This window comes from Poecilia reticulata, linkage group LG18, assembly GCF_000633615.1.
Source record: "Poecilia reticulata strain Guanapo linkage group LG18, Guppy_female_1.0+MT, whole genome shotgun sequence".
NCBI classification, from domain to species: Eukaryota; Metazoa; Chordata; class Actinopteri; order Cyprinodontiformes; family Poeciliidae; genus Poecilia; species Poecilia reticulata.
Genome location: NC_024348.1, coordinates 4,430,528 through 4,442,393, shown reverse-complemented (window position 1 = coordinate 4,442,393; position 11,866 = coordinate 4,430,528). Strand labels below are relative to the sequence as shown.

At 38.1% G+C, this 11,866-nt stretch overlaps 1 protein-coding gene across 1 annotated transcript in view; it reads right to left on the bottom strand.

Annotated features, from left to right (window-relative positions):
* Positions 1-11,866, bottom strand: part of adam19a (ADAM metallopeptidase domain 19a) — a 61,583-nt gene that overhangs the window by 34,922 nt on the left and 14,795 nt on the right. The window contains exons 4-6 of the mRNA XM_008435072.1: positions 10,133-10,198; positions 7,893-7,964; positions 7,090-7,256 (exon numbers count right to left, since the gene is read on the bottom strand). Of these exons, the coding sequence (XP_008433294.1) occupies positions 7,090-7,256; positions 7,893-7,964; positions 10,133-10,198 (305 nt within the window). The remainder of the gene's footprint in view (positions 1-7,089; positions 7,257-7,892; positions 7,965-10,132; positions 10,199-11,866) is intronic.

Sequence of the window (11,866 nt, the reverse complement as noted above, 5' to 3'; positions counted from 1 at the left end):
CCGCGTACCCCTAAAAGATTTAGCAGGGGTACGCAGTACCTGCAAGAGAGAGGAGCGGCTGTCTGCTGTAAAAAATCACTGTGCAGCCACGAGTGTGCCCACTAATTAGCCGTGACTGATTATTTTTTCAAGAACAATCTAAAACACGACTTAATCAGTTAATAACTTTTTTCCCATTTCATATTGTTTCTGAACTGTTCGTGCTTTGCTAGATCAGCGGTGCAACTAGTCGATCGCGGAAGGTTTTGAGTTGATCTCGGCATTAAGTGACAAACTGAACACCGCCAGGGCGCTGAGACCAGCACGTCCTCCTCTGGCTCCTTATCAAAACGTTCCTAACTTAATTAAAGAACAACAAAAAAAAATCAACAAAACGTGTTCAAATTAATGACCCAACAACAATAATAATCTCAGTGATTATTGTTTCAATAAGGTGTTGCGCAATTCTGTGCGTTTCGGTTCCATTACTAAAATAACTAACAGAGCAGGAGTTTAAAATTAACTAATCAACCACCGCTGTGTTCAGGGAGGCTTATTAATGATCGCAAAAATAAATATCAAGCCTGCAAACCTAATATCGTAACGGACTGAATGTTTTTAATGTAATCTCTGGTTGGCTTGTGGAGCGCAGGAGGTTGCCATGGCAACGGGTGTGCTTAAATGACAGGGAGACGGAGAGTAAAAATGTGCGAATGGTTTTGAGTTGATCATCTGTTCGGGTTGTTTTACCTTTGTTTACCTTTGTCTTGGTGCATCACAGCCGCTGTAGTTTCTGAACATTCAATAAACGACAAACTTGGACTAATTACCTCATTCTTTGTGAGTAGCCTATACGTAAATCACAACAAACATCAAACACGATAAATACGTTTCATTAAGTATTTAACAAATAAATGGCTTCTACCGCGATAATTGTGTAAAATTAAATTAATTGTCTAATATAAAAAAATAGTTTGGTGCTGTCGGGCAGCAACTGTTGTAATTGGCGTCGGGTTTGCCTGGTGTTCATTCGGGCCACAATCCTCTCTCTCAGGTCAGTTGCTGCCTCGTTCAGCTTTGATAGTTCGTTCATTACTGTGGCTACATACCCAGTTTCTGTTCGGGTAGTTGTAGTTGTAGTTAACTCCAGGCATGTACAGAGGGGGGAGCTGGACATTGAAAGTATCGTTTCTGCTTCAGCACCGAGTCGCGGTTTAAGCAGAGAGGTAATGAAATACAACAGACACTGACAGGCCTCTGCGTCTGCCTTTCTCTGAAGAACTACTGACCGGGAGCAGACAACCAGGTGAGGAAAAACTGTTCTTATCTATCGATTCAGTATTTTTATCATACAGACATTAGGCTGTTGTTGTTGTGCTATTAGCTAGCTGCTAGCTAATGACTTTCCTAGCAAAGCAAGATAACTAAAAAGCTCCTCCCCTGTATCTTTAATGATATCAGTCATTCTTTAGTATTGCTTATGCAATAGGGGCACATCGCCCGTCCAAAACCGATCATCTCCATAATGGGTATATGTCCGTTCTTCTAATTTCCTTTGCCACATAATGTACATTTCATTTATTCTGGCGTTAGGTAAATATATCTTGAAGGAGAATAACACTTAAATAATWGTCCAACAAGGATRTTCATTTAGAATTAAAAATAACTCACCCTGAATTACTATGATAGATATAATGAATGTAATAAAAGTATGTCATTAATGAAGTGGAAAAACTCAACCCAGACTTTAAGTTTAGGGTTTGGTTCGAAGAGTATGAAGTTACATTTGTTTCCCAATTATTCAATGGAAAGAAAAAAACTAACCTCAGTAAAAGTAGTAAAAGTAAAATAAAATTGTAATCAAAACTTTTGGAATTGTAATGATTCCTTTTAAAAAAAGTTTTGTTTAAAATACTTTTTTTTAATTAACTCATTTTTACCAAACATAAACATTTATTTGCACACATCAGAAATCTTTTGTTGTGATTTTAGGATCTGCTCAAGACACCATGTGAGAATCACAAGCAAAACTTTGAGTTACAAACAAAAACTTAGAATAGCAAGAAAAGATTTCTGACAAGCGCAAATAAGTTTGTTTTGCAAAAAGGAAGTTAACTTCATGAGTCAAAAATGTGTGATTTAAATTTAAAAAAAAGTTTTTTTAGCAAAACTCAGTAGGCCTTTCTCATGGTGGCAGGCATTAACAATTCAATTTTTGCTATTGTTTTTTTTTCCGTTTTTCTGAAGTTCCACGTTAAAGTTTGATGCAGCTCTGCTTTCCTGAATGGACCGTCTTCATCTCCACTGCAACTGTAGCAAACAGGCAGCTCTTTTTTTTATATATTACAGTACACTAAACGGTTGCATTGTGCCCTTGTTTATATTTTAATAGTATAATTCTGTTAAGACAAAATATCTCTGATTTACATATCCTGCCAAATTGCGGGTTTGAATATTGCAATACTTTCCTATAGCAAAGTAGACCTGCAGAAAGAAATTACTAATAAAATATCTTACATAGGCATAGTGTTATGCTCTATATGGAGCAGTGACGTGCGGTCAGGGGAGGCAGGTGAAGCAGAGCCTCACCTGTTATCATGGAAAAATAATATATAATAATAAAATCATTTATATTGCTATTTTCACCCTGTGGTTTGTACTATAAAGTATCTATTTTTTACTTAGCTTAACCAATTCTGATTAGTTTTTTCTTAAAAATCGCTGGATTTTCCCATTTTCCCATTCAAATGCTCAGAAGCGAAGCCGGTGAGGCCGCAGTGAGCTGAGCCTCACCTGGGATTGCGCAACCTCTCGCTAACTGCACTAGCTGCCATTATATGACAGCATGTTCGTCCTGTCTGTACGCCGGCAATAAAATGGCTAAGAAACATTTAATATATGGACTAATTTTCCGTAATTTCACTTATGTATATAATGTACAGTGTTTTTGGTCACTAACTGTGTGCGTATTGTGTTTTGTGTGCGGAGGAGCGATCAGAAACCACAGAGAACAGAGTCGAGGTGAGGCAGGCAGGTATCTTGCCTCACCGCTGGGGGCGCTCATGAACCCAGTATTGTGACTGCACAACTGCGGAGTAAGAGGCAGCGAGCTAGCCATGGAGCTAGCCACACAGTAAATAAGTAAAGTACAGCGATATATTTGCTTTCTTCTGTCTTCCGACGTCAACATGAAAGACTACATTTCTACACTTAAACAGTTTTCTAAAGTGGATTTTCAATTGAAGCAGGAGATGATAACTAAAGGAAGACCAACACCGGAGCTGGAAGTTTTGCTTCGAGACAGTTTGACGATATTTAAACGGAGTAGAAAAGACATGCCGAGGATAGACTTGGCTTTGGATGAACTGATATTTTTGTGCAGAATTGTGGATGCAAGGATTTCATTGATACGTAAAGATAAGACAGCATTAAGATGTTTTTATTTAGTTTTTTAATGAAATGTGCGTTTTGTGGGCTACGGTTTATGTTTAAATAATTCAGTAAAGTAGAAGTGGTAGCTAATCTACCACAGCAATTATTTATTAATAAAACATTAAGCCTAAAACGTACTACAACAACAAACTAAATGTTCTGTTCTGTGTGCAAATTTCTTGAATGTTTTTTGGTGTTAAATCCTAAAACATGAAGTGGCATTGTTGTCAGTTGCTATGGCAACGAGTCTGCGTAGCTTGGCAAATACAGATCACTTTGCTGTGGATCATAGCATTAAATTAATACCTACATTTCTAAGTTTCACTGAGCTAACGCGGCTATGGATGACATGTAAAAGATCAGTCTTTTTGCCCCCCAGCGTTGTATGCATGTGGGAAATTTCCGTAGGTCCAATAACATGGATGGTGTCTAAGTCATAAGTTAGTGCCTCACCAGCAATGAACCTCACCGCACGTCACTGATATGGAGATGTTCGATTGTATATGTCACATTTTTGTAATTTATCATTGTTTATTAAACTCTGAAAGCTGTGTGGCTTTGTTAATATTCTGTCCTAGAATGCGGTAAGATGTGCCCTTTTTTTGTTCAATGTAACTCCCCTCTGACCTGTCGTCCTGGCTCCTCCCCCTTGCCGTAGCATTTGTGTTGTACCTTGTCAATCTCAAGTTGTGACAGCAACTATATATATATATATATATATATACAAAATGAATAAAAACAAAAGGCAGATTTTCAAATTGTGAGGCCATTTTATTAAGCAATAAGCTATTCAAACCAAACTGGTACCAGTCACTTCCACCTCATAGAATCATGCCAGGCATTGTTTTCCTGAGAATTTATTATAGCTTATTATGTTTTCTTTCTGTGGGCTGCACAGTGGCGCAGTTGGTAGAGCTGTTGCCTTGCAGCACAAAGGTTCTGGGGTTCAATTCCCAACCCTGGTCTTTCTGCATGGAGTTTGCATGTTCTCCCTGTGCATGCGTGGGTTTTCTCCGGGTACTCTGGTTTCCTCCCACAGTCCAAAAACATGACTGTCAGGTTAACTGGCCTCTCCAAATTGTCCCTAGGTGTGTGTGTGCATGGTTGTGTGTCTCTGTGTTGCCCTGGGACAGACTGGCAACCTGTCCAGGGTGAACCCCGCCTCTCGCCCGAAACGTTAGCTGGAGATGGGCACCAGCAACCCTCCCGACCCCACTGAGGGACAAGGGTGCAAGAAAATGGATGGATGGATGGATGTTTTCTTTATAAATTGCTTAGGTGCATTTTCTAATCAAATTAAAATTCTCATAACTCAGTTAAACCTCATTCCTCCTAACAAATTGCCATTTTGCAGTTTGTTAGGAATGGGGTGATGAAGATAGGACAACTGTATGAGTAAATACATCAATTGACAGATGTTGTCAAAATCAGTCTAAAAAATTTTTTACATCCCACAATAACTGCTTCCACACAATTATTTGCTGTTTTATATAATTTATTCTTATATATTATACATCTTATATATGTCAGTCAAAATCACCTACACTAATTAATGTTGAATAGTCATTCCCTTTAAAACTAAAAGTACGCATTTCATTGCTTGTATTAAATTGACTGATTTTGACAACATCTGTCAATTGATACAGTACATACAGTTGTCCTACCTTCATTACAGTATTTTATTTGATATGATAAGGCTTCATTTTAGGAACAGAATTTACAATACTCTGACCAAAAAATAACAGTTTCATAATAGGTGCTGCTGCTGACTCAGCAGGTGATGCACCAACATTCACTTTTTCTATATTTCAGCCTTTTGACAGTTTAGAAGCAGTCAACTCAGACTAAGGAACAACTTATCTTGTAGCTAACAGGGCTAGGCAAAAACATCATATGAATACAACCCACATAGTGCCAGTATGAGACACTGACCTAACGGGGAGAATATGTTTAATCTCCCAGCAAGTTATTTAACCCCGATAGCTTCTCACTGTTGAAGAGCAATCCAAGGAGGACGCATCCTGCAGTTATAGAAAGAAATCTTACCCTGAAGGGTCAACACTGCTGAGAATGCTGAAGCTGGGTGAGGAGCTGTGGATTTCTAAAACCTGGAAAGACAGTTTGTGGATGTGTATTTCCATGTATACAGTCAAGTCGGTTCTAAAAAAGGCTGCTTATAGATCATAATGATTGGACTATGGAAAAATAAATAATGAAGTCTAATGAGTTACGCTTCAAAAATTTTGCAAGTCTGTGATAGAAGTATTGTGATCTGATCTATATGTATCAAAAAACAAACTCAGTTGACCAGAATATCCTGAATGTTCTCCCATCAGTAGATAATTATTTGTGTCATGATTTGTGGCTGTAGAGGTTTGGACCCAAAAGCATGGTAAATGTGGTAATGTGGCCTCTTTTTTGAGTTATTTTCATGTTTTTTTATATTTACTGTTTTGGATTTGTTTTGCTGTGATATTTTGAAGTTATTCACATTTGCTGTTATATTTATTTTGGGTTTATTTTTGGTTTGCTGTGTTGCATGTTTTTCTTGACTTTTTGTGTTTTGCCTTTGAGTCTAGCGTTACCACCCACAGCCTGCTGGAGACGCCCACTTTGGCTGGCAGAGGTGTTCCCCATTAGTTGAGCAGAGTACCATCAAGGAAATCGGAGGAATAAAAAGGGTATCTGAGCATTGAGAAGGAGAGAGGGGCCGGACAGATCAAGGGCGCAGGGGGCTGCAGTTGGAACAAAGGTAGAATGAGTTGGAACGAGCTGGTTGGCAGGACTGGCGGTCGCTGTAAAGGACCAAGCAGCTGGATCGTTGCTGGGGTTCATCCTGCTGGTGGTTGCAGAGGATCGAGCGCTGGCGAGAGGATCATGCCCCTCCTGCCCCCCACCTTAGCTATGACTGTGTTTCCAGCTTCTTTTCCACAGACCTGTTCTTGACTCTGTGATATTGTCCCTGCATTTTTAGTTACTTGTTTGTAACATTGTTAACTTTACCTGGCTCATTTTTAAAGACCTGCTCACACCTGCTATTACTTTGGTTTTATTCCTAGGTTAACTAGGTGGCATAGCTGTCCTATTCTACCACTCGGGTGCCACATAGAAGCAGCAACTGAGTATGATGATTTAACAAAGATAGCCAGAGAGTACAAAAGTCCAGGCAGAACAGGTGAAACTCAGACACTGGTAGCACTGGGAAACTTAACATGACACAACGTAAGACAGCCAAGATAAGAATCTGAAGAGGACACACAGATACAGGTGGGATTAAATACACAAAAGGGGAATCGGGGAACACGAGACACAGCTGGGAGCAATCAGGGCAGACAAGAAACTAAATTAACATACAGCAAAACCAAATTCTCACAATTTGCTCATGAAGTGAAATAGTTTTTAAAAGTAGAGCTAAAATAAAAGATTGAGCTTAGCAGTTAAAACCTTTAAATAACCGACACAATCAGTTGATCTGTGAGTAAAGAAAATCTAATCATTTTCATTTCAATTTGGAGCAAATTAACAGATGTGCTAGAGTGAGATTAGATTATGTGTGTATCACTCTTTGTGTCTTCCTCGTTAGATCAACTTCAGTGTGTGTATTTTTAGCAAGGGCTCCATCATGTTCTCCCTTGTTTCAAGGCTGTTGAAGCTGGGGAGTAACTTTGTGTGTCTTACGTCAGCAGCTGGGCGTTGTCGTGCTTTTTACGAGATTTGAGCTTCTGCCTCCACTGGAGGAAAGACCAGAGGGTGGCGTTTGGTTCTTCTGAGATGATACACTGATCTCTGTCAGTCCAAACCTCCAGGCCAATGAGAGGCACGCGGATGTTTAGATCTCTGTAGAACTAAACAGATACACAAAACCACCAGTAAGTGTCCAACAGTACACACACACATACGCACGTCTTTCTATCTCCACAAGGACTTTGCATTGACTTCCATTCATTTTTCATGCATATCTATAGCTTAACCATGGCCATAATCCTAAGCATTACTAGTACCTAACCCTAAACCTAGAATAAACTCAATTCACACCCCAGGCCTAAACCTAACCCATAAAAGAACACTTCTTCTGTTAAGGTTTAGGGTCCCATAAGAAGAAGTGGGTCCTCACAATGTAGTATTTATTGAAAAAAATCTGCCTTACAAGTTGATAAATGCTAAAACACATATACACATGTTCAATTCACAGTCTTCCCTTAAGCTCCTATAAGAGAGTCTGGTCACGCAAGACTTTCTCCTTGATCTCCTCCAGAACGCTGTTGAGGGACACGACTGATTAAATCCCAATGAGACTTCATGGAAGAGTAAATATTTGTTTTAACTTCTCAATTACCGATTGTGCACATGGACTATAAAAGATAAAAGGCAAAGTACAGTGGCAATGTGTGACGTTAAGAAATGGAGGAGAATATTCTATTAGCTTATCAAATCCTCTGCAGAGAGTGGCAGACAGCCGCACATTATCCCAGCAAACTTACCTTATCCACATAATTAGCAATTTCCATTATCCTTGCCTTGGTCTTTTCATAGTTCCTGTCCTGTCGTTTGAACTGCAAGAGTGAGAATAGATAGTATTAGTGTTATGACTCAAAGAGACTCCAGTCTGTTCTTTACACTAACTAATGTCCTGTAAAATCACAACCCTACCGATCAATGACAACCTAAGACCTAATAGCTATTATTTAACTGTTGAAGTCAAAGAAATATGCTTCACAAAGCCTACTCCAAAACCCTCCAAAAGTCAAACTGAGAAAAGGAACACCTTTTTTTTATGGGACATTGTAGAAAGACATGACACTAGTTTTTTGTATTTGTGTTTCTGATCCTTTTTTAAAGTGTTTTGTGTACATTTTATAAACCACCTAACCTGGCAGGCTTAAGAAAATCTTTTAGTCACCTATAAACAGTCTGAGTTCCCAGAGTGAGAACATAATCAGCTGAACAAATCAGAATAAATAATCAGTCTGAGCATCTCAAGCATTCAACATGCTGTGGTGAGTGAATTCTCACAGGTGCAGGTTTGCAGGGCAGTATAAAATTAAGTTTTGTTATCATTGGGTCATTGCTTTATTTCTGTAATGATGTTGCCTATGTGTGACATCACTGAGTAGTTTACACCACAACATTTTTCAGTATGTCCTAATAAAATACGAGTTAGTCAGGTTTAATTTAAAATAATAATAAAAAAATGCTACAGTTTTAGATGTTAGTAAAGTGATGCTGGAACTTAAAGCAACATATTTTCTCTGATGTGCAGGGATAACAGGCAACAGTTCAGACTTTTTCAGTTGTCGAATAACAAAAAGGAATCTGAGCAGAAGTTATCTTGATGAGGTATAATCTGTCATAAAGATCATCTTATTGATCTTGGGCTTAATGTTAGAACCTAAAATTAGGGATGTACTGATTGCAGTGGTCAAACCAATCACGGATCACTGACCTTTAAGAGTCTGACCTGCCAATTTCAATTTTGTCCAATACTGATATGTTAGAGATAAAATCTATCTTCCAGTGAATGGCATGGATGATTTTGACTTAATAAATGTCAAATTCCCATTAGTTTAGTGTTATTTTAGATAATCAAACTAACAATGTTAAAGTTCCCTCTATCTCAAAAAAATTGAAACTAATTAAAAAGTTTGTTTAAATGTCCACCAGGTCACGTTAGACGTGGGATCACTGTCACCAAATTAGCAACTTTGTTACTTTTCTTAGCAACATTTTAGACAAAGAAAATTGGTATTGGACAAAAAAGGAATTGGCAGGTCAGACTTTTAAAGATCAGTGATCCTTGATTGGTTTGAACACTGTAATCAGTACATCCCTAATTCTAGGTTCTAAAAAGTTACTAAGTAAAGCAGTACTGGTTCAGTCATACTGCACTGAAAAACAAAATGTCATGAATGAATGAAACATTTCACAATTTGAAGCCACTATTAGGGCTTGAGATGGCAGGCAGCTGTTGAAAATGCGACAGTGTTTAAGCAGCTTCCTGAATTTATAACAGAACACAGTCAACAAAAATAAGGTGGTTCAAACTGGTCAGCATTCAGGTTTAACGTCTTATATGTCCAGAATTTTAAAAAGTCAACATGTGGGAGAGGCAGACTTTATTTAAAACAAAAGCAGCTAGAAACCTTTGTTGTAAAACATTTAAAAAGAGTTCTGACAATGCTTTTGAAAATGACAAGCATTGTTAGATGAAATTCAATAAAAATATAATAAAACAGAAACACATTTTGCCATATACTGCTTCTAGTTTAACCCAATGCTCAGCGCTGTTTTACTCTCATGTCACAAAGCGTTCAAACTTTTATGGAAATGGGATTTTCAGAACAAGAGCACCACTCTGCTCAGGGACTCTGTTACCATGGCACTAATACACTAGCAGAAGTATTTGAGAGAAATCCTGAATCTTATCACAGTGGCATATTTTCTGTATAAAAGCCCTTAACCTTTACATCCCAACTAAATCTACTCTCATTAATCAGAAGAAATCTTCTGGCTTCGCTCCACATGCATTTCTTCACTATTATTATTTCAGCTCAAAGCTGTCAAGTGCTCCATTAGCCTGAGTGCAATGATTTTGTAGAACTTCCAATTCTGTTTCCAGTCTTACTAGATAGCTTCCTGATATATTTAGAGGCAAACGTCACAATTGATTGTACTGAGGAATATTCCCCTGAGGGCGGAGTAGGATGGGGGAGAAAGATCTTACCAGTGTGCTGTCTGCCACGATGTAAAGCTCCATGTACTTAGTCGTACCCCAGGTATTTCTCTTAACCTGATATCAAAGAATAATGGAAGATAAAAATATGATTATACATAAAGCACCAGCTGCAGTATGTATTACACTCAACACAGATAAGACATTTAGCAGGGTGATAAATGTCTTATCACCCTGCTAAGATAAGACATTATCATTTTGCAGTCTCCTGACTGCTAAATGACTGGGGAACAGTCTCCTGTTTTTGTAAAGCATTTTATAAAGAGCTGGTTCCAATGGTACTAAAAAGTAAAATAATATATTTTTACTTTGTTTACTATAAATGGAATACATGTATGCAGCCAAAAATACAATATTTTACACAATAGAAATGAGAACACTTTGAGAATTGCTCCTTAACCTCCAGCTGGCCTCACAGATGGCCACTGACCCTGGTTCTGCTGTAGGGGAGCTTCTTCTTTCTACCGTCACAACATGCTTGATCAAGACAATTGATTCAATCAGCTATGCTTCCTTCAACAGTTGGAATTTTACAAACTGGCATTAAATGACTGACTTTAGCTGCATTGGAATATGTATGATAAACTCTGCTGTATTCAGATATTCATCTTAATATCGGATTACACCAGAATGAACAATGACCTTTGACATCCTTCAGTCCAGTTTCTGTGCTGGGCCTTATGGAGACTTTCCTGTCCAAGTATTTAATCAGTGCAACAGTTGACACTGTTGACCACAATACATACTTGACAGGCTCAGGTCTTATTAAAATAACATGGACTTTATCATGTCAACTTTACATCAGAGTTGATAAAAATCACATGTGGGGTACCCCAAGGTTCCATTTTGGAATTCCTCCTGTTTAATATCTACATGCTGCCATTAAATGCTACTGGAATCTGGGTATAAATGGACTCAGACCTGAACCTCCAGAGACTGTCAGAATCCCTGAGTGTTTGAGTTTAGGTTTTCATCTGTGTGTCCATCTGTTTTGATTACTTCCTGTTATTCACCTCAGCTTGCCTTGTCTTATAAGCTCATCCATTTGTAACCAGCAAAGTACCAAAACATGCCGTACGAAATAACATGATCAGCTGATGTTATTTCATGATCGCCACAATATCAGCAGAACAATTGTGCAACCATCATCACTGTGACCATGTGTCAAGAAGGGCAGTCTAAAAGAAGCATCCAGAATACTGCAGCACAGTACTTTTTTCTGCTGATTTCTCAATTTTGATCTAGAGAAGAAAATGTGAACCATTTCAATACAATATACAGTAATAAGTAATAAATCAGATTTTTTTTTAAGTGTAACTATCACAAAGTGAAATACATATAGATTCATTCCACTAATCTTCTTAATTTATGAAAATTGATGCTTTTCTGCTTGTAGCCAGTGAAAACATAACATTTAAGATTAGAATATTACATCAGACCAATAAAAAACACTAATAAAGAAATGTTAGCGTAATAAAGATAGCTTCAGTAACTGCTTAAAGGCTGTTATTTTTAAAAGGTACTTTTAATCTGACAAGGAAGCCTCAAAAGAACAGACATTCTAGTTGCTTGTAGACCAAACCATGAGAATATTCACAATTGTACCCTGAACCATTCTCATGAATAAGAGGTGAGATCAAAATCAATCCATCCATCCATCCATCCATCCATCCATCCATCCATCCATCCATCCATCCATCCATCCATCCATCCATCCATCCATCC